The sequence below is a fragment of the Populus nigra genome, chromosome 19 (assembly GCF_951802175.1).
Source record: "Populus nigra chromosome 19, ddPopNigr1.1, whole genome shotgun sequence".
In the NCBI taxonomy this organism is placed as follows: domain Eukaryota; kingdom Viridiplantae; phylum Streptophyta; class Magnoliopsida; order Malpighiales; family Salicaceae; genus Populus; species Populus nigra.
In genome coordinates this window covers 13540642-13563182 of record NC_084870.1, presented here as the reverse complement: position 1 = coordinate 13563182, position 22541 = coordinate 13540642, and the positions used below count along the sequence as shown (strand labels likewise).

Below are 22541 nucleotides of genomic sequence, written 5' to 3'. Positions count from 1 at the left end.
TACTTATGAGAAGTTTTAAACTATTATTTGATTTAATTAATTTTAAATAATATAAAATTTTGAAATGTTATAAAATATTTTGTATTTTTAAATAACTTGTTTTTTTATATGTTCAATTCGAGGCTTATTATAAATAGAGGGTCCTTATAACACTGTTTTTATGTTGCATGTCATGAACCTGGATTCGGGTCCTGACATGCTTCCTCTTAATAGCATCGAGACAGATTTGAATGAAAGAAAATCTTTCCTTTCGAAAAGAGCTTAACGAAGACCATGATAGCTAGGGCTCTGCTAAAGCATTCTATACAGGACCAGAACTCTCCAATACAGATAAACAGGAAGAAGGATACAAAAAAAATGAAGTTTAGATATCTTTTTTCTTTTCAATTCTTAGCTAAGTTGTTCTGATATAAAAATGGAAGAATTTTTTTTCAAAAGACTGAAAGGCCTAAGGTAGCATAAGAGAAACGAGAACAAAAGAAATCCAATTCTGTTTCTTTCGATGCATGATCAGGCCCATCTCGTGGCTACAGTTTGCTTTTAGTGTTTTGAGGGTAAATATTTCAGATTTGCAGCTCTTGGGAGAAGAAAACATTTTATGTGAGGGAATAAGATGTTACCAGGGTGGACTGTATGTCATCACCGTCACCATAAAGTTGAGAATATTTTCAGGCAAAGCCCAGGAAAACTAACTGCATATGATTTAAGGTGTTGGGCATCAAAGAGATGAATTCAATCCGTTGAGCTGACAGCATGGCATATTTTACACAAGAGGAAAGATTAAATTGTTCATTCTTAATGGTGAAAGTAACATCTTTAATCTCTAAGAAAATTATAGCATTTATTCATTCGAGCATTATTATCAAAATGATGGTACTGATTGACGTCATGAGGACTAACTAAACCTACTAAGCTATCTTCCATCCCAGTAATGTCGAAGCTTTTCCAGAAAATATAACAATAATGTTAATATGACTATAGCTGGTGCTGTAGTTGGTCAGCAAATGCAGCCAAAGTGGTGTAACTCATATTTGTGAGAGTGACTGCTGTGTCTTAGGGACTGGTATTTGAGTATTTAGATGATTGGATCACACAACAATAAGAGCCAGCATAAATTGTTGCATGCACAGCCAGGAGTGGTTTGGTTTGTTCCATTGTGCACGAAAGCATCAAAGCAGGAAATGAGAGAAAAAAACGTATGCAAGCTCTTATGTTTCCTTTGTCAAAGCTACACTTGAAGAACACACTTGAAATCATGTACTGTCAGAGACAAAATAAGGCATAAGGTACTTATTTATACATGTGAAGCACTTCAATTATGCATTATGAAAGGGCATTAAGTTCAAAATCTTGTAACTCAACCTACCTGATTTTGAAAGACAGGATCCCTACTATCATTCAAAGGATGACTGGGCTGGGTTAAATCACCCACAGGCTCCCGTCCTTTAGATTTGGTTACTCACTGTCTGCTCTTTCCGCTGGTCCTTGTCAAGATACCTTTCAAAGAAGTTAACCTCTCCACTTGATTTTATGGACAATGCACAAGTGCTTCAAGTTCCATATCGTCCCTGCATGTCAAGGAGATCCTTATAAGAGTTCTATCAAATTCTTCTTCTATTGTCAACTCGTGCTTTCTTGGATACAGGCCCGGCTTGAAGATGCTCACTACTTGATTGGATCTAAATGAGAAAAAAAAATTTCAGGTAGGATTTAACACTAAGAATCTTTTAGGAGAAAAAAAGAAGAAATATTGTAGTTAAAGGTTTTTCACCTTATTGAGCTTCTCCCTGACCAATCTAACAGTCTGATTCATTGACTGGGATGGAAAGTAATCCTGAAAAATATCACAAAATTGTGAATTATACATTATCCCATGTAAACAATAATCCAAAACAAATCATGAAGGATAAATAATGCCATACTTAAGTTGTGTTAACTTGAAAACGTACTACATTTTCCCCTGAAAAATAGTCTAAAATCTACACTAACTGGTATCTTAAACTTAGTTTTCTAATTTCAGGGAATGAAGATTGTAATAGATAAATTCAAAATGTTAATGCGCACAGGATGCTTGGTATGGTAGCTATCAATTTCCAAAACAAGAAATTGACCACACTAGTTACAAGTTTGGACTGATCAACTCAAATATGAAACAGGGTTGAGTTATATCAGCTCAGCTCAGCAGGTAGCTTACTCAATCCTCAGTTTTGTCCCAACAAACCCACTCGGATTTCAATAACAGAGCTGATAATAAACAATCATGCCACAGGAACGCACCAACAAAAAAATAACATACCTGGTCAGAGGACACCCTTGTAATAGGGGGATCACCTATCTGATGAACATTTTGTGATTCTCCAGAGTCCCTACAGAAGTGTAGGACAGATTAACCATGCGCATAGGAAATGAAACTGCCACAAATGAACACTTTCGTAGAGGAGAGAAACTGGAAAGAAAATTTAAACAGCGTACCAAGATTGATTAGAGTTGAGGTGCTGACAAACGTGGTCAATCTGTGATGTAAGCAATGAAGCCTGGCTCGAAGTGCCAGCGTTGTGAACTTTGGGACCCTTGGTTCTTCGAGCTGAGACCATTAAAGACAGAGATACAGAATCCTTAACAGCCAGGCAAACTAGAATCATAGAACCAAATTCTAATTGTTCACAGAAACAGAAACTGACGGTTCAAACGTGCAAAAACTTCCTTCCTTCTGCCTTCTAACTTATCCTTGGTGTCAGAGACGGTCTCAAAGTGAGGAGCATAGGAGACCTGCAAGGGGTTCCCTAGGAAAATGGATTCGTCCAATTTCCTTTTAGCAAACCTAGAAATTAAGCACATGATTTATTATTGGACAAGAAAAAAATGAATGCCCAGAAGTTGAAAAGGATGGATGAAATCATCAGCTCACCTGGCATTGCTGACCAGACGGAATTTGATCCAGTAAACATCAGTAAATTGCTCACAATCTTCTGCATCCATTGGTTTACACCTTCAAACAGTTTTTTTTTTCTTCTTTTTTTTAGAAAATTAAGAAAATTAGAGTAAAAAAAATGAAACAGAAGAAGAGGAGAAGTGGGTTTTACTTACTCTTCAACGTCTCCATAAGAGGCAAAGAGTTTGAACAAATCATCACCGCATCCCAAAGCAGGAACGTTCCTCACTATCAAATATCTGTTCAAAAAACACATTTTTGTTAATTCGATTTTAGGAAAACAAGAAAAAAAAGAAAAAAGACAGAAAGAGACCTTGATTCGTCACAGACAGTGTAAACACGAACCACCGTAGGATGAGGAGGAGAGCAATCTCTGTTTCGAGGAGGCATGGGATCTCCTGATTTGGTTTTGTTGATGTGTTGATGCCGCTAAGGTGTTTGACACCAGAAAATACGACGGATAAATAACTAAGAAAAAGAATGAAAGAGTGAAGGGACCATAGCCGTAAAACCTGATCTGTCAGGCGGGTTTATCCGGATAGCACGATCAAGAATAATATAAATTATATATTATATATTATATTTTATTTAACAATATAAATTTTTGTGTTATGTAATTTTTAAAATTATAATTTTAATTTCATCACTGTTAATAATTAAATCTGACCTAGGCCATCTTTAATCCATTAATTATGTTTTTCAAAAAACTTTGTAGTCATGTTAAAATCAAAACTATCTTCACCCTCCCCACCGCCCGTGTTGGATCTTACATCAATGGAAGGGACAGAACAGATACTCTGTTACTTTTTAGCTGGATCGGCCCAATTTGATGTTCTTAAGTACCTTAAAATCATAACTTCTCAAGACATACAGGGGTAACATCACAAAACATTGAACTATAGGAGCAGAAATGAAACGTTGATGAATTTGTAAGGGCCAAATTATAGTTTATCCTAAAAGAAAAATAATGATTTAATAAAAACAATAAGTAACACCCCGTTTGTCAGTCAGTGAAGGGGAGGAGGGGGAGAGAGAGAGAGAGAGAGGAGAAGGCAGAGGCCAAAAAAATAAAATAAAATGGGTAAGCTAGTAGAGAAGACGAAGAAGAAGAAAGGAAGACCTTCTTTATTAGATCTCCAAAAACGCTCCTTAAATGAACAGCTAAACCAGCAACAACAAAAGAAACGCAATCATCTTCGAAACGTTTCGCCTTCTCTTTCCAATTCAAGCAATTCAATAACGACCCCTAATTCTTCTCAAATTCACAAATCTGCCACTAGCACTGCTACTCCTCTCCGTCGATCCACTCGCCGCAACCCTACCCACGACGACACCTACCAGGACTCCTCTGATGATGAAGGCAACACTGAATTGAATGGAAAGCGCCGACGGGAGAAGAAGCTGAAGCTGGTTCTTAAATTGCCCAAACCAGACACTAATTCGACGTCGTTTAGCTCGACCGGAGAGGAATCGAACGGTGAAGAAGAGAAGAATAAGGGGTCGAATAAGAAGAAGAGGAAAATCAATGTATCTGAGATTGAAAAGGTAAATAAAAATTCAAACTTTTTGGTAAAATGGTGGGAAAATTAACGAAAGGAAAGCTCCTTGAAAAGCGGGTTTGTGTAAGTAATGTTGGGATTTTGACTTCGGTCTGAAAAATTCTATTTTTGAATTTTTTTTTTTTTTTTTTTTTTGATTATCGTGGGTGTCCGGGCCAGCTTGCGCGCACCTCGACTAATCCCACGGGCCCTGAAGTTAACGACCATATAAGTCTCCAGTGGCCATCATATGAGCAGCCATAGGGTTTGAACCTGAGACCTAAAAGGGAGCAAACCCTTTAGTCCCAAGCTCTTACCACTAGGCCACCACCTAGATGGTTATTTGAATTTTAATTATACTAACAATGTTTTGTAATAAATCTTTATAAACCACACGCCAAAAAAAAAAAAAGTCTTTTTAGAAAAATAAATAATGGTAAAAGAGTACAGTGTTTATTATGGTAACTGTTGTTTCTTTTTTTGGCTGCTTTCAAGTCCCTTTCTAACACTTCCTCGCCAATTAAAGTTTTGATTTTAGTTTGTTATTTCTGTTAATTTCTTGTTGGGATTTATTTTTTTTTTTAATTTCAGGGAGATCAGAATTCTACAACTGGAACGAACCCAACAAGCAATGTCCAAGGTTTGATTGTTTGTTAATGGTTTTATAGACCCATTTGTTCAAAAGGGCAGAATTTGGGAACTTTTGTTTGATTTATGTGTTCACTTGTTTTGCAGATTCTGGACCCTCAACGCCTTTACCTGATAAAAAGCTGTTGCTGTCAATCCTGGACAGGCTTCAGAAGTGTGTTTTCTTCTTCTTAGCAGCTTTCAAAGTTCTTGCGTTTTTGTTTGCTTTATGGGTTTTAGTGAACCGAGTGTGATTTGTTTGTTTTTAATTTATCATTGCAGGAAGGACACGTATGGTGTCTTCTCTGAGCCAGTGGACCTGGATGAGGTTATTTTTTTTATGATGCATTTAGCTTTTCAGACTTGTGTATGTGCTTTTGTTTTTTGATTTTTGGTTGATGACACCTGACTTGTCATGCAGCTGCCAGATTACCTTGAAGTCATTGAGCATCCCATGGATTTTGGAACTGTCAGAAAGAAACTCACTAATGGAGCTTATGGCAGTTTGGAACTATTCGAGGTTGGTATATATGATTGCGATTATGTCTTTCCAACATTCCCTTTTTGCTTTTATTTAGGTTTTGTGTTTTTAGGTAGTTATAGTTTGGTGTAAAGAGATGGCTCTCATTTAGGAAGGCACATGCCAATACAGAAAGAGAAGAGTCCATAAAATTAAATGTAGACTAGTCTCTGCTGATTTCTCAGCATTTGTATGATGGAATTAACACTAGAGGAATAAAGAGATTAAGGAATAAACAACCTTTGATTTCATGTTGGTTTCTCTGGGGACATGGGCATGACACCAGAAATTAATACATTCATACGAGCGCAGATTTTGTTTTCAACTGCATGGTTTTTGTTCTTTTAGTATGCAGATAGATCTTTAAGGAGTATTCCACTACTTGAGTAATTGTGTTTCCAGATTAGTCATTAGAGTTAACATACTTAAGTCCTCAATCCTTTCATTAAGACTGTTACATTGGGCTTTAATGCTAATCCACCATGTTCACTTCATGCATTGGGGTATCATTGTAGTAGTTACCTATAATTAGATTTCACATTAATGAAAAAGAACTGATTACTTTAAGTGAGTTGAGAAGAAATCCTTGGGCAATTTGTAATCCCTGTTTGTGTCAAACTATTAGAGTTAAATGTACGTGGAAGAGTTATTGCTCAATTTGCAAGATAGAGATTCCGATGTAATGTGAATAGCTCCATGCTTGACCTGCTTACATGGATAAATGCTAGAGTTTTCTCAGTAGGTGGTGTATTTTTAATGGTTGTAAGCTAGGAATGGAATGATTCTTGCATTTGTGCATCTCCTACTAGATGACTGGGAGACCAATGAGGCTGAAAGAGTACTAGTTCTGTGTTCATGTCCATCATCTATTGGTTGATATACTGCTAATTATCACAATTCTTTATTTTCTTTGGCCAATTGACTGTGGATCCATTTGCTAGAGGTAGAACCTCTTTGTTCTGGACGAAGCTTCACAGGACTCCAATTCCTGCTCCATGCATGTGCATGTTGACATATGTGAAATTTGGCTTCCTTGCTGCCTCTTTGAAAGAAAAAGAAGGTTTAATTAGATTCTGAGTTAGGACAATATCCCATTCTAATGATATTCTAAAATCCTGTGTGCTTTTATTGGATTTTGAAAGAAATTTATTTGATTTTCATCTTATTGTCATGCAGGAAGATGTTTTCTTAATATGCACGAATGCAATGCAGTATAATGCCCCGGATACCATATATTTTCGACAAGTAAAGCCAGCTTTTTACCTTTGAATTTGCCATTTCTCTGTTGTCTACATATGTTTTTGAATCCCCTATTGCTGTCAGGCACGATCTATACAAGAGTTGGCAAAAAAGAACTTTGAAATTTTGAGGCAAGATAGTGATGATAATGAAGCAGAAACTAAAGTAGTAAGAAGAGGGAGGCCACCTTCTGAGAATTTTAAAAAATCACCGGGCAGGCCTTCATTGGACCTTGCCGGTTCCGAGTTTCCCACAGGTGGAACTCTTGCTACAGGTGGAGAGAATAGATCTTCAGAGAAGTCTGGTTTTGCAGATTCGTCAGGACAATTTCATGGTTCCCGCAATGAAGCTTATTTGTCGACTGACAACAGATTTGAGAGGAATGATGAAACTGCAGGTATGAAACTTCAATATTAGTGTATTTTTTATTTATTTATTTTTAACTTCACTTGTCTGCACTCTTCCAAATCTATACTTAACATAATGACAAGGCATTTTCACTTTTATTTCAGGTTCTATACTTAAAGGTAAGCATATTAAGAAGCATTTGGCACTTGATGAGAACAGGCGTAACACATATAAGCAATTCCATCCTTCAGCTGGTGGGCGAGTGCCATCTGTGCTGACCACTTTTGATGCAGAAAGGAAGCAGCTAGTGGCTGTATGTATCGCATCAATGTCCATTTTCTATTTAATTCCTTAAAGTGAAAAATGAAGCCTCATTTATGTAAAGGGCCCATGCAGATAGATGGTGGGTCAAGAGTAATCAGTAGAAAAATTAAAAAGAAAAAAAAAACTAGAATAGCAGATCACTTGGTTTTAGTCAGCGAAATTTGAACCTTAAAAGATCCTAACAATAATGAGAAGTGGTAGTAATGATGCGGTTAGATTGTATCAGGTATTTGGAAAGGAATTTCCCCTTTAGGCGGTACTGCATCCACAAGTGCCCCCAGCATGTCCTGCTAAATTCTGGGGCAACGTAACTGGCCTTATTATGGTTGGTTGATTTTGTCTTTTTTCTTCGCATGAATTAGGTGGGGCTTCTGACAGAGCATGGTTATGCAAGGAGTATAGCACGATTTGCTGCGAACATTGGACCTTTTTCCTGGACGATTGCAGTTAAAAGAATAGAAAAGTCTTTAGCGCCTGGAGTTAAGTTTGGTCCTGGATGGGTCGGAGAAAATGACATTCCACCACAGAAGGCTTTATTTTCTTCACCCATGCCAAGTCAGCTGGCACCACCACCATCACTGCCACCACAAAAGCCCTTCTCTGTTCTTGAAAGTTCAGCTGCTACTGCCACAGTCTGCGGTGTTAAATCGAAACAAGGGAAATTGTCAGCGAAACCTGAGAAAGATATTTTTCCAGAGAAGCAGATGCCTTCAACTCGCTTGTCAGAGGCACATTTTAGTTCGGTTCCTTCATCCACCTCAATGACTGCATCCGTCTCGGCTGTCAATAAATCTGAACCTTTCACAGAAAGAGCAGAATCAGTACCAAAATTAAATTCCCATTCTGCATTTAATGTACTGAACAGTAGTACGGGCGTGATAAGGCAAAGGGCTCCGTCTCAACTTTATCAGAACCCAACCATTCACCCTGGCACGATTGGATTTAATGCCACGTATGGGTTTAACCTTGCAGCCCAGATGGGAAAACTAATTGGAGTTGCTAGGCCTGCTGGGTTAGGCATTCAGTCATCTCAGATGGCCGACAAGGTCTCTAGAACTAATTCTAACCTGGTCCGTTCAGCAAATGCAAACAGCATAAACTCAGAGAAAATGAAGTTCCCTGAGAATTCAAGTTCAATAAAAATCAGTGGTGCATTGCCAAATTCTGGGAACGAGGCAGTGGAGGCCCCAAGATCTGTTGACCAAGCTCAACCAACTTGGCAAGGGTTAAATCCAAATCCAAGACCAGATTCAGGCTCATCATCACATCAGAAATCGGAAGCTGTCCCGCCGGACTTGAATGTAAGATACCAGTCTCCAGGCTCTCCTAGTTCTGGTTGCATTGACCCAGCACAGCCAGATTTAGCTTTGCAGCTCTAAGCATGGTTGAGCTTCTTCTTCTTTTTTTTCCTTCTCAGATGATTAAGTTAACCATAAGAGTGGTGACCAATGCTCCTCGCCCTTGTGGTTTGGTGTTGATCTCAAAACCACTCAACCAGGGTTCAAGCTTTGGCGCCAGCACAGAACCATATAGTGGTGGGCTTGGCAGTTGTGCTTCCAGGGATTAGACCAAGTCGAGGTCTCCTCAATAAGGATCCATCGAAGTCACACCTAACCGTGTTGTAAAATTGCAGGTTGTTTCTGTACAGATTAATGTGTGTCCTGATTCATAGATTCATAAGCGTAGGAAAAGGTTTCATCTGTAACCTTGGAAACCAAAAAAACCATGATGTTCCAAGACTTGGATTCAAGATGTTAGATGTTTATCTTAGAATAACTAAATTAAACTGAAAAGCAATATCCGTTTTGAATTCAACGGTTTCTGGGATGCAACATGCAGTGTAGACCTCGTAACTTTGTCTAGCTTCAAGTTTCCTTTCCATACCAAAGAGATTCGGCTTGTTGGCGATTAGTGAAAAAGGGACTTGGTTATCAAATGTCATTTCTTCTATCATCCAGGAGTAGCTCATGATAAATAAATTGAAGGGCCGCTGTCTCCATTTAACCTAGCACCAGACAACATAAAAGAGAGAAGAAGAATCCTCATGATAATTGTTGCCATGTACGATGGGTCTTGAGGTCAAGAATTCCAAGCACGTCACTTTCAAAACTTGGCGAGGGATTGCGCGAGCGGGAAGTGGGAACACGGTGACTAGTCATCATTTATTGTCAACCATATGCCACAGCCCCAAAAGTAGTAGCCAATTTTTGCATAACAACATGCAATTTCTACGAAAACCCGTTAGTGTTATAAACTATAAAGGGAAAGAGTCATTAAACGGGTTAGAAAATAATGTTTCCTTTGACAATTTAAGGAAGAGAAACAACATGACTTCCTTCTTATTGTTAACCTCCAGCAATTGTCAAGCGTTGAAAATTTATTTTTAAAAAATAAAAAAATATTATTTTAATATATTTCTAAATAAAAAATACTTTAAAAATAATTATTAACACATTCTCAAAAACACTAATATGATTATAATGGAGGTCAAGCTTGCTTGCTTGCTAGCATGTGTTGGAGAAGAGAAATGGAAAACAGGCTGTCTTAGCTAATGAACAAGACAAGGGTTTGCTTCAAAAAGCAGTCTGGAAATTAGGTTGCCTAAATTGTTGGATTTTTGTGCTAATTTTTGTTTTAATACAGGAAATCGTTCCTAATGAATATGGTTTACATATGAGACTTGTATTAAGGCATGATTTAAAGGGTTTAACGTTTGACAACGTCATTAATCATGCATCTCTTGTGCAATGAAAGTAACCAATTTATTTCTATATTGATGATGATCGCTAAGGAACCAGTTCTAATTAATATCAGTTCTGATCTTATTTTGAATGGCACTGCCTCTACACGAGATGAGTTCAAGACACAGATGATTTTGTATTTTATTACGAGCCATTTCATTCTCCCTTTTCACCCACGGCCAGAATATCTATCTCCTCTTTCTTTCATCCATTAAAATCGGAGGACTTCTAAGACAGAAACATGGTTTCTGTAATTTTATTTTCTTAAGAAAAGAAATTGTAATGACATGAAACGCCATGATGAGATTTATAATAACCAGTAAGAACACAGACCTAACCCCTCCCTCATCGTTGGAAAACCATAAAAGAAAGCCTCCTTGCTTGCAGTCCCTCCCTCTCTCTGTCTATATATATATATATATATATATATGTAAAAGTACATTCTAAAAGAGACAGCGATCCTTTTTGGCGTGATGCTGCTGTCCGAACCAGTAATTTCCCTTTTCACTGTCTGTAGTGGAGAGCTATTTCCCTTTCATAAAAGGTACCGATCAGTTTCAGCTTATTATAACTCCTCCTGCTTTATTTTCTGTCTGCTCAAGAAAACAGCAAAATCATGATGCCCTCTTCTCCCCTTTCTTTGATTTTTCCCCCCCTGAGTTTTGCATGCCGATAGGAAGGCTCTGTTTAGGGTTCCAACGTGTCTTAAGAAATTATTTGGTTTTTACCCTTTTTTTCATTTTAAATTGTGATGAAAATCTAGATTTTAAAAAAATTATAATTTATAGCTCTTTTAAATATGTTTTTTTAAGTCTAATTGTAAAATTAGTAAACACCCACTGACAACATGTATAGTTTTTTTCCCTCCCAATTTACATTTCAATCACAATCCAAAAGGGACAATGTGAAACAAACCCCCATTCCTTTGACAACTCATCGTCAATGAAAAATAAATATAAATAAATAATTCATGTCCTTTAGTTCAACAGAAAATTAATTGATAGAACGATAACAACAGGTCCTTCCTTTGAATTTCCTTCTTTGACTGAAAAAAAAAAAAGATTTTTCCAAGACACGCAGTTGACTTGGACTAACTACCGTTATTGTGCCATTCATTTACCGGCGGGACCACTTGCCTTCTTACAAAACCATAGAAACTCCTCGCTGTCCTGTCCTGTCCTGCCCTCCCTCCCTCCCTCCCAACATTGAATAAACAGTTATGTTTACTAAAAGAAATGAGAAAAGCCCCCTTTCTTTTGTATTTGCTGACTAGATTCACATATAAAAAGAAAGTCTCAGATTTTAGTTAGTGGAAAGAGAGAGAATTCTAGTCAAGAAAAGAGATTGTACTCTCCCATTGATTTGGTTCTTGAATAATGAGAGTTTTTTATTAAAGAAAAAGAAAACGAAAGGAAAACCGTTTTGAAGAATCTAGATAATTACGCTCAAAGTTGTTTCCTTTTTTTCTTGTATCTATCTTTGAATTCTTGAGATTAAGCTCGATACTACTGCAAGGTTATATCTATTGTATCTTGGTAGAATCCAACTGGTTGTTTTAGATGGGGATTTGCTGGGGTTCTTCTGCTCATAGTCCTCCTACACCTTCTACCACCGGCCATCTAAGTACAGGTAAAACAAACCTCTTACCTTTACGTATTAAATGTTTAATCTCGCTGATCCAATTTGCAGTCTGGGATTTGCTGTTTTCGTTCTGTTCTAATCTTTAAGGAATAGAAATTGATGTGATTCGGTATCATGTTTTTTTTTAGTACCGTAGCAACTGGTTTTCTCTTTCTGTTTTTTGCTCTTGAGCTAGTTTGATATGCAATCGTTTCACTAGGAGATGGCCCTGATCCTCTACAGTTTTTGGTGTGGACTCCTTTTTTTTTTTTTTCTGGAATTTGTTTGTTTTTTCCTAAGCAAGGTTGGACTTTATGTCTCTTTTGTCTGATAAATAGTGGAAATTCCCTTCGTTGCATAAAGTTACTTGCTGTTTTCTTTTGGTTTTCCACAATTTGTTCATTTCCATTGCACATAGAAAATCATTCTAACTTTCCTAAATCTAGTTATTTCTTACTCCAAGTGTTGTTTTGGGTCAAATTGATTTTCCTTGATATTTGACATTAATTTGGATAATCAATGTCATCTCACTTCAATTTTGTAACTACAGCAGGCATATCCCAGACAACTAGCGATACTGCTTCTTCTGGGGTAAGCAATGCAACGTCGTCTAGGGGCAGCAATATCTCTGCACGCAGCCGGTTTTCGGCTGGGAGTGGTGATGAGGAGTTTCCAAATGGGCAGATTTTGCCTACCCCCAACTTGCGGATATTTTCTTTTGCAGAACTAAAGCTTGCCACCAGGAATTTTAAATCTGATACTTTGCTTGGCGAGGGAGGTTTTGGTCAAGTCTACAAAGGATGGCTTGACGAGAAGGCGCCAGGGAGAATTGGAAGTGGAACTATAATTGCTGTTAAAAGATTGAATTCCGAGAGCTTGCAAGGATTTGAAGAATGGCAGGTACTCAACCCAACTTGAGAAAGAACTAAGCATTGACAAACTATTTTTAGAAATCACCATTGGATTTTAATATGATTGTTTAATACCTTGAAATGTTTGGATTTCTTATCATTTAGAGAGTAGGAGACTTGTGATGGTTAGTAATGGTATTTAACAGTAAGTGTATTTAACAGTAGTGGTTGAGGTTCCTCTGATTAACTTAGTTCATCGCTTGTACATTTTTCTAAAAATTTATGTACTTTCTAATGCGTTCATTTTTTGGTGCAGTCGGAGGTAAATTTCTTAGGACGGCTTTCTCATCCCCACCTTGTAAGGCTGATAGGATACTGCTGGGAGATTAAGGAACTTCTCCTTGTTTATGAATTCATGCAGAAGGGAAGCTTGGAGAACCATTTATTTGGAAGTAAGAGCTAATAGTTGACTTTGAGATATCTGATATCTCTGCCCCCCCTTTCAAGCTCTTCCTTAGGAGCAAAAGGATTTTTTTTGTTAGAGAAAGACAATGAAACAAGATCATTTGATTAATCATGCAATATATTTTTTAATTGATACAGGGGGTTCAGCTGTTCAGCCACTTCCATGGGACACACGGCTCAAGATTGCCATAGGAGCAGCTAGAGGCCTTGCTTTCTTGCACACATCAGATAAGCAAGTGATTTACAGAGATTTTAAAGCCTCCAATATACTGCTTGATGGGGTACTGTTCTCTTTGAATTTAACTTCTGATTTGGAAGATGTCACTAGAGGAGCATTAACATTTTAGACCTTTTCTTATTTGTGGTTTTATGGCAGGCTTACACAGCAAAATTATCAGACTTTGGCTTGGCAAAATTGGGGCCTTCAGCTAGTCAATCACACGTGACAACACGGGTGATGGGAACCTATGGTTATGCAGCTCCTGAATATGTTGCAACAGGTAATCCCTTGGGTCTTCAGTTGGTTTCTGCTGGTCACTTGTTTTGTGGTCCAGCTCAATGTTTGCACCTAGAGTAATCTGGTTCAAAGCCATTTCCACATGAAAGCTATTTTAATACCCTTCTCATGACACTAACATTCTCCTAAAACAGGGCATTTATATGTAAAAAGTGATGTATACGGTTTTGGGGTTGTCCTGGTTGAGATTCTGACTGGCTTACGGGCACTTGATTTAAACCGTCCAAGTGAGAGACATTCTCTGGTGGACTGGATCAAGCCATATTTATCTGATAAAAGAAAATTGAAGAGCATTATGGATTCTCATTTAGAGGGTAGATATCCTTCCAAAGCAGCACTGCAAATAGCTCAGCTTGCTCTAAATTGTCTTGAATCTGAACCCAAGCACCGTCCACATATGAAACAAGTTGTGGAAACTTTAGAACGAATTGAAGCATCCAAGGAGAGACAAGGACAGACTAGAACTCGTCCTAAGCGTTCTAAGTCTCACCAAAACGGCCAGCAACCCTCGCAATATCACTCTCCTCTTCATCCAATTCCGGATCGAAGTCGAGGCTACCAACACTCTCCGCGAGTAAGGTAATCCGACCACAGCCAATGAACACGGTCCTACAAATTATGATCATTCTTTCTACATTACAACTTATCATTTCTTGGTTTATGTAATTCATAGAATCTATAGCGAGTTTTGAATCTATAGCGAGTTTTGTTGCTGCAATGGAGACTGAGCATGAGTATATCAGCCATGAGAATGTAATTATTTTTAGCAGAGATGTGGGGTTGTGGTGAGAAGCATATAAACAATGTAGCTGTACTATGTAGGAAGGGAATTCATTATTGTCTGGCCATAAAACCCTTCCTTGGGCTGTCAATTTTATACAGTCAGACTAACCTGGATATCATCCAATGAATGGTGCAAAAATCATTTGTTTCACATTCTTTTGCCCTCTTCTGTTGGAAAGTATATTATTTTAACTTTACAAAATTATAAGAATCAATCTAGAAATTTATGTAGCATTACAAAATATGAAGCATCTGTAGAGCAAGAGAACTCTCATGCTGTCAATAAATTGCTCCAAGCTACCCTGGTTCTGTCAACATTACTAATTCTACCTGTTCAGAAATGGCGACCAACGATATATATGTACAAGAATGGGAGGACTGGCCAGAGAGCTGACAATGCATTCAAGCCAGTTAGCCCTACCTCGTTCCATTATTATACTTGAAAGCAGAATATTGCGGATATAAATTGATGCAATGACAAAGCCGCCAACAACAACTGTGCTGTAAACAAGGCATAAAAACGTCAAAAGACTCAAAACACCTATTGTTCCGCTACTTCTACTCCAAACCATAAAGATTGTAGGAAGCCCAAGATCTTGTCTTATTCCCGACAGGAAAAGCCAGCCTTTTACCTTCGAACTTGCCATTTCCCGGCTCTCTACATATGTTTTTGAATTCCCTACTGCTGTCAGGCGCGACCCATACAATATCTGGCAGAAAAGAACTTGAAACTTGAGTCAAGAAACTATCATTACTGCATGATTTCATACGTAATCCTTCTTGAATAAATAAACATGGACATGTTTCTTCAGTTATGCTTGGATATGGATCTTTGATACATTAATTTTTTGTTCTTTTGCTTTGAAGCTGATCGAAAATGTAACCCATGGCTATACAGCTGCTGGATTTAGTGGTCGCAAGCCTTGTACAAAGCTTGCTGACAGTATTGTTCGGTGTGGCCGAAGCACACTGGAAAAGGCTATTTCTTTGGTAAATGCAAATGAAAAGTGGAAGGCTAAAGTGATATGTGGTGATGCTTACAGGTATGTGATATCTTTGGCTTAAAAGCATGTGATACAAACTCAAATGTCTTACGAAGTCCTCCTTTTGATATGGTAGATTAACTTTTTTAAAGTTTGGCTTTGGATGATACTGTACATGAAAATTAGAGAAGTGGGCGTAGAGTGTTAGATCAGAAAGATCACTCAAGTTCATCAATGTGGATGAATCTGCCCGTATCTATTCTCTTTTTTCCTGCATCAAGAATTTTGTCTAATGAGGCGGACTTCAGCTGGAAAGCGCGTCAATCAGTTCGACGGCAGTCTTATTCGTCACATTTGGAGAAGGAACAACTGTCTATGAATGATTCGCGACCTCTGTGCCATCGCCACCAAAGTGGAAAAGGAAAATTGATTCTCCAGTTGTTGAGGCTGCAATTGGCGATTTCATTGATAAGTTATTGAAGGATTTTGTGGTAGACTTGTGGTGTTCAGAAATTACGCCAGATAGGGAAGTACCTGAGCTGATACATGCTATCAATTTTTAAATTTGACGTCCTTCGTGTTGCTTCTCTAAAACACAACCAACCGCCTATTTTCCATTTTTCCAACCTATCAAATCTGTCACAACTTGTAAGCCATAGTACTAGGGTGCTGTAATTGAAGATCCTGCATCAATTTGGCGGTCATAGGAAAGAGGTAATATGAAATATATCATGAAAAATGGATCTTTTCTTAAAAATCTCTCCTAACAAGCTGTGCTATCGATCACTGTTGCTGTTTGGACCGTCTGATTGAAGAAATTGTTATCAGCTGCTAGCCCCCACCAAAAGATTCATCTTTCATGAGTTGATTAGTTTTCAAAGTATATGCTGCCATGACCATCCCGATTGGTGTGTTATCTGCAAACATGTTGTGATTGTTTTTTTTTTTTTTTTTTGATGGGCTGACACTACATGGTAATGTAATCAAGAGTGGCTTTTGGGCTGTTTCATACGTTCAAAATTCAAATTTTGAGCGTGCATGCGGATGCTGGAATGGAGTGTGCAAGAGAGCTGTTTGATGAAATGCATGGGAAAGATGTTATCTCTTGGAGTGTGATAATTGGTGGTTATTTGCAATGAGAGGAACCTTTCAAGTTGGATTGCAAATGTTCAAGGAGATTGAATCAGATGGTGTTGTTACGGTCAGTGTTCTTAAAGCCTGTGTTAGTTCAAGAGACATTTGCGAGGGGAGGTTGGTGATTCGCAGAGGTTTTGATGGTGTTTTGTTTGTTGTGAACTCTCTTTGTTGACGTGTAAGGATGCTGGCTCTGCATTTCTCGAGTTTTCAATGAGATGTCTCGAAGGAACAATGCCTGGTCGAATTCTATGGGTGTTCTTGGTAAGTTAGCATATTTAAAAAATAACACTAGGATAGGCTACTCTGTCATAAACTTCTTGCTAAAAAAAATACTAACTCACACCATCACAAATAACTAATTTTCTGACATCAAAATACAATTCACATAAAAAAAAATTAAATTAACAATTAACATAACATAACATTTTATTAAAAATTAAACTAGCTATACATTCATTCATAATTATCATAGCATATAATAATATGTAAACTATATCTAACAATCTCTCAGCTCATGAAAGGGTCTAGAGCACTCATGTACGGGGTTGGAGCATCACCCCAACTCATCTAGCTTGAGGACGACTCTGTAATATCCATGCAAGTGTGAAAAGGACCAATAACATCCTAGCTCATAGATGGACATGGATCGCTCGTGGACGGGCTAGGACGCTCGTGGACGAATCAACATCCCTAACACTCTCACGATAAGCAATATCATTTTCCACTAATGTTTCTTCAAGATGCTCAACCTCCTCAACCTCATGAAGTTCACCATGACATACATTGAGTGTGGTGTTGACCATAATACATCTCATTTTATTGACACCTTCATTGATAGTCGTTGCTACTTTCCGAGCTTCTCATACCAAGTAATTAACATACACATACATATATACATGTATACATTAAAAAACCAATCGATTTTGTCTCAGTTATTAAAGGGCATAGTGCATCGAATTTTATGGACATCTCAGGAAATGTGATCAAGTTGATGTAATGAAACTACGCGTAATGGGCAGATACGATGACATATATGTATCTATATCAATCGTCGGATGTCGCTCCTAAAAAACCATGATATCTCCTAGCATCTCAGAGATCAATGTAAGATGCATGAATTAATAACCAGTTCTCCTCGTGCCTACCTTGGCGACTAATACTATGCAACTCATCTTTGGTATCAACATAATCCAGAATATGCTGAGATAATCCAAACTGATACATTACTCGATCTGGACAATGTATCTCAACAATGTTAAAACAGTGCAACGAGATATGTTAACTAAATGTCACCTTTATGGCATGTTGATAAAGCTGAAAGTATCAAGTCCTTCGTATAACGCATCCGTATAATCTATCAGAACATATAAATAACTTATTTCATATAATCAATCAAAACTAAATAATTAATGTTCAAATAAAAAAAATCAAATACATTTGTGTTACATACCTGATATAGTAGCTGGGCGTCCAACTTATCATGGTAAACTCATGGACATGAATGGGATTTACCATGAAATGTTTAGCCCCACACCATTTGACAAGACAAGCCACAAAGTTAACACTTTTTTTTACATTCAATTTATATAAATAACATGTTGAATATAATCAAACATGTTTTTAATTATTACCTAGAACTAATGGAGAGTAGCCTCTAAGTAACAATGTTAAACATGTTATTAATTTAGCTCTCTAGACACCTAACATGAATATGCTCTCATGATTAGAGCTATATTAATCAACATTGAGAATTATAAGTTAGTATTTAAAATGTTATTAATTATAATAATTAAATGATCTAAAATACATATATCTAAAGAAATTAAAGAAACCCAAAAAATTGTCTTCTCTTTTTCAAACATGTTTTTATATAGTTATTGGTATCGATATACAAGTATGACTCTTCTTAACTGTAATTCAGAATAGCCCAAAAATTATCAAGTAGTGTCAGAAAGTATAACGTTACTGTATTTTCAGTAGTACTTGTGAAAACAAGACCTCCAAACATGTGTAATATGTATTCTCGAATATACTTAAGTAGTTGGTCTATTGTCGCACTTGTTGAGAGGGTCTGAAAATTAGCATCCAACCATGTTAATTTGATGCAGTTGCCTCTATATGTATTGGCTAGAGGTACCCATCCTAATAGATGATCACATAAAGTATCTTTATCAATTGAGCCTTCATGATTGGTGACAAATGTCCTATCTATAAAAAAATCAGTCAATATCGCCATATCTTTGAGTGTTGGTGTCATCTCACCAACACGTAGATAGAAGGTGTACGTTTCATGTCTCTATCGCTCAACCAATGTTGTAATTAATGCATGGTCAAAATGTATGCGACACGACTGACTGATCTTATAAAAACTAGCCTTGATAATATATGGATGCACACGATCATGCAACTTCATCAATGAATGTTGTCTAAGTGTGACTAAAACATCGCCATGAAAACCAAACAACTTAGTTAAATCATCAATTAATATCGTTAAAATTGTAATAATTAAAATTTTTAATTAAAATATTCATCTTACCTCTTCGCTCAAAATATGATCTGAACGATGCTAATTCTGCACATATAAAACCGACCTATCGTCAGGATCTGCATAAAAAACAAAGTGGCCATATTTGCCTACACTTTTAGAAGAGGTCAAACCTCCTTTAGTTTGAACCATGTCTATCTTGAGATCTTATATATAAAAAATATTAGCATTTGCAATATAATTGAACATATATATAGTTAAATTAAAAACAATAATTGAAGTTGATGTAATTTAAAACAAATAAAAAATAATATACATTGTTTAGTTTCACAAGTTTTTATATTATGACTTCTTTGGTCGTACTGCCACATCTATTTAGTGAGTGCCCCTCTCGAGCATCCATCTCATTAAGTAAACGAGTGGATTTTCTTCAACCCCTATACATCCTTTATTTAGTTGGACATCCATATATCTGGACTAGTATATGTAGGCCATAATAACGTATTACACAAAGGTTAAAAACAAGGACTATATGCATTTTGTACGACAAGTTAGAGTAAAAATCATCACCAAATTGTACATAGTCCACATTTTATAAAGTGTAACGTGCAATTAAGTTTGAACATAGTCGATGATATAAATGTCATTAACCACAAGTATAAGTTACTTCATTGATGTTAATAGTTTCTCTCACTTTTTTTATAACACCAACTGTTAGAGGTGTCTCAAACTAAAACATACCACCTTTCAGATTAAATATAGATATCAAATGTAATCTAAAAGTTTTTGCATCGGTAAGAATTTCAATTATAACCTTTGAAGGCCACAACACATCACAACTAAAAAATTCTTCAACTTTATCTCTATGCTCCACAAAACATTATTACACTTGAAAAATATTATCTGCATTATAGCCGAAACAAGCAATCCATAGACAATTTTTAAAACATTGTTAAAAATCTTTGACAAGTTCGTGGTTATGTTGCTATAACGAAGACCATCATTATTATAAGACAATGCCCACTTTTCTTTAGGTTCAATATTTAGCCATACTCTGATTGCATCATAGTCTTCACTAACTTCTCATATAAAATGTTAAGCTCATGTTTAAAAGGATTTGTACACATCCTATGCAATATATTTTTCAAGGTAACATTTTTGAACTGTGTTGAAGTTACTTACAAAGTGTCGTGAACAATATCAATGATATCCAATAAGCTCGGGAAAAATTTGTGCCATAGAACTCTTTATCGCTGTATGTCTATCCGATATAATACACAACCCCGTTTGTCCAAAAACCAATTCCAATTACTATTTGTTTCTTTTTATAATAGTAAAACACAACATATAAACTCTATTATTCATATCATACATAACTACAACTTACAACTTAGCCTTGTACTTACCATAAAGGTGAGTATTATCAATACTAATTAGAGGACAACAATATTGAAACCTATTAATTAAAGCATTGAATGCCTAAAATGCTCTCCTAAATGTTGTCTTATTACCATCTACCATTTTATGATCTCGAGTGATAGTTGTTCCCGGATTTGAATCTTTGATGGCCAATAGAGTTTTATGTAGGTTTTGAAATGACTCTTCGTATGTGCTAAATAATATCTCTAATATTTTCTGTTTGGCCATCCACGCCTTCCAATAAGATACTTCATACCCACAATCCCTCTCCATAATATCCTGAATCATTGCAACACTCGTACTTAGCTCCCTCTTCATAATTGTTAATATTACCTCAACAATTAGATTTGAGTTAATCTGGCGATGACATTGCAAAATAAAAGGGTTTCGACATGTGTGTGACCCTTTCGATTTTAAAGTTTCCTATGAATTAGACCTTTGATGATACTTCCCATACAAATACCATCTACAAACTGGTTCTTGAATACACTACAACTGAATATATGAATTTATTAAATGATGGACCTTTTACTGCAAAGAATTTTTTATATGCTACCTCTTTACTGCATTAGCACATTTAGACTTGTCTCTAAATGTTTTCCTAACCTCCAACTCATTAACTAAAGAGCTTAAATGCGTATAACTATCAGCCTAATCATTGCATCAATATTGGTGATCCGCACTAACAACCTTAAATTCAGGAGCAGGAGGTGCCATGTATTGAGTAACAAGTTTAACTAACTTAGCATCCCTATCATCCCCATCTTCCTCATCAACCACAACTCTATCAATGTGATGTTCATTTTCATCATCACTTGGTTTGTCATCACATAACAATATGGAACAAATGTCATGCCTAACTGAAGTTCTATATTAACAATTTCCTGCACCGAAACTTGTCCACTAACATTGCCACCTAACCTAGATGTACCAACTATTTGTGACGTCTATGTGGTTCTTTGAGAGTTACTTGAAAACCGAGTCAACTCCGTACTAGAAGAGTTTTCTCGTCTAGGTATACTATTCAAGTGGAGCCTCGATATATTAATCTCATTGATTCTCGCAAACCTAAACATTGAATTCAACTCCCGTCACTATATATTGGTACACCGACATAACGAGCTTGACTAACCCTGGTTTACAACATCCTCCAAGTAATTTCAACTTTTATTTCAAACATATTCCAGCCAAGTCAATCACATAATATTTTTAATAATTCGTTAAGGAACATGTTTGATGTAGCAATTAGAAATCCATGGCTTCCTCTATTATAAGTGATACTATTTTTGATACCGACAATGATACCACAATGGAAGCATAATATTCTTAAATTATCAGACATTCTGTCAAATAACACAACAAAATACATTTCTAATTTATTAATATATTGAAGTTAATCAAAGTGCATCAATTATCAACTAAAGATATATCTAATAAACCTAATCCATAATTTAATCCAAATCAACACTAACATTTCAAACACATAATTTTATTAATTCACAATCAACAATAACCTAAAATAATTGATTATTTAACAAAATAACCTAATTATTAACTAAAAATAATATATCTAATTAACCTAATCCATAATTTAACCTAAATCAACACTAATATTTATTCTTTGTAATTTTGTTAATTAACTAAATAACATAGTTGATACCAATTAAACATAAATTAATTCTAATTAACCCAATTCCTAATTCAAAACCCTAACATTTAATAAAATCAAATTAACACTAATTAAACATAAATTACATAAAATTAATTGAGGGGAAGTGTTCAATATACCTTTAGAAGTAAAATGTGGTTGGTGAGGGTGACCAGCCTGAATGTGGCTTCCCCACCGCTGGTAGAGAGAGAAAAAGAAAGGTTACTGCGAGTAGAGCTAGAGAGAAAGATGAGTGATGTAGAAAGAGATGCATGTTTTAGGGCTGCTTGGAGTGTTTTTGGTGGTGGGGAGAGAGAAATCTAGTTGGTGGTGAGAGGGTAGGAGCGAGAAATAAAGAGAGAGG

At 36.4% G+C, this 22541-nt stretch overlaps 3 protein-coding genes across 10 annotated transcripts; 2 read left to right on the top strand and 1 right to left on the bottom strand.

Annotated features, from left to right (window-relative positions):
* Positions 1-1182: 1182 nt before the first annotated feature.
* On the bottom strand, positions 1183-3954 carry LOC133680005 (uncharacterized). Of its 4 annotated transcripts, XR_009836260.1 has the most exons (9): positions 3246-3954; positions 3088-3171; positions 2909-2989; positions 2682-2821; positions 2473-2584; positions 2297-2366; positions 1772-1834; positions 1367-1679; positions 1183-1260 (listed from the first exon to the last, which is right to left on the bottom strand). XR_009836260.1 is itself a non-coding variant. In XM_062102777.1 (8 exons), exons 1-8 carry the CDS (start codon positions 3320-3322, stop codon positions 1602-1604), a joined length of 705 nt encoding a protein of 234 aa, XP_061958761.1. In that variant the 5' UTR covers positions 3323-3954; the 3' UTR covers positions 1183-1601. The 4 variants fall into 4 exon arrangements, 3 of the variants coding, with proteins under 3 accessions (XP_061958761.1, XP_061958762.1, XP_061958764.1); XM_062102777.1 differs by having other exon boundaries at positions 1183-1679; XM_062102778.1 differs by having other exon boundaries at positions 1183-1568.
* LOC133680004 (uncharacterized) lies at positions 3939-9338 on the top strand. Its single transcript, XM_062102776.1, has 9 exons — positions 3939-4477; positions 5062-5110; positions 5206-5272; positions 5380-5425; positions 5519-5617; positions 6794-6862; positions 6941-7253; positions 7369-7517; positions 7891-9338. The coding sequence occupies exons 1-9, from the start codon at positions 4010-4012 to the stop codon at positions 8905-8907; spliced, it is 2277 nt and encodes a 758-aa protein (XP_061958760.1). The 5' UTR covers positions 3939-4009; the 3' UTR covers positions 8908-9338.
* A 2108-nt stretch (positions 9339-11446) lies between these two features.
* On the top strand, positions 11447-16872 carry LOC133679712 (probable serine/threonine-protein kinase PIX13). Of its 5 annotated transcripts, none has more exons than XM_062102388.1 (8): positions 11447-11898; positions 12443-12789; positions 13057-13192; positions 13344-13486; positions 13582-13705; positions 13857-14301; positions 15404-15548; positions 15625-16872. In XM_062102388.1, exons 1-7 carry the CDS (start codon positions 11829-11831, stop codon positions 15414-15416), a joined length of 1278 nt encoding a protein of 425 aa, XP_061958372.1. In that variant the 5' UTR covers positions 11447-11828; the 3' UTR covers positions 15417-15548; positions 15625-16872. The 5 variants fall into 5 exon arrangements, with proteins under 5 accessions (XP_061958372.1, XP_061958371.1, XP_061958369.1 ...); XM_062102387.1 differs by having other exon boundaries at positions 12440-12789; positions 15675-16872; XM_062102385.1 differs by having other exon boundaries at positions 12440-12789.
* Positions 16873-22541: the final 5669 nt, after the last annotated feature.

What these genes read in the sequence shown, in the direction of transcription:
- LOC133680005 (XM_062102777.1), bottom strand. Translation starts at nt 3,322, where the DNA reads ATGCCTCCTCGAAACAGAGATTGCTCTCCTCCTCATCCTACGGTGGTT. An exon ending in ACTGTCTGTGACGAATCAAG is followed by an intron (nt 3,172 to 3,245) that starts GTCTCTTTCTGT and finishes TTTTTTGAACAG; the next exon opens with ATATTTGATAGTGAGGAACG. An exon ending in TCAGGGAGAAGCTCAATAAG is followed by an intron (nt 1,680 to 1,771) that starts GTGAAAAACCTT and finishes TTTCTCATTTAG; the next exon opens with ATCCAATCAAGTAGTGAGCA.
- LOC133680004 (XM_062102776.1), top strand. Translation starts at nt 4,010, where the DNA reads ATGGGTAAGCTAGTAGAGAAGACGAAGAAGAAGAAAGGAAGACCTTCT. An exon ending in GCAGTTTGGAACTATTCGAG is followed by an intron (nt 5,618 to 6,793) that starts GTTGGTATATAT and finishes ATTGTCATGCAG; the next exon opens with GAAGATGTTTTCTTAATATG. An exon ending in AAAGGAAGCAGCTAGTGGCT is followed by an intron (nt 7,518 to 7,890) that starts GTATGTATCGCA and finishes CGCATGAATTAG; the next exon opens with GTGGGGCTTCTGACAGAGCA.
- LOC133679712 (XM_062102387.1), top strand. Translation starts at nt 11,829, where the DNA reads ATGGGGATTTGCTGGGGTTCTTCTGCTCATAGTCCTCCTACACCTTCT. An exon ending in CACCGGCCATCTAAGTACAG is followed by an intron (nt 11,899 to 12,439) that starts GTAAAACAAACC and finishes TTGTAACTACAG; the next exon opens with CAGGCATATCCCAGACAACT. An exon ending in CCAATATACTGCTTGATGGG is followed by an intron (nt 13,487 to 13,581) that starts GTACTGTTCTCT and finishes GTTTTATGGCAG; the next exon opens with GCTTACACAGCAAAATTATC.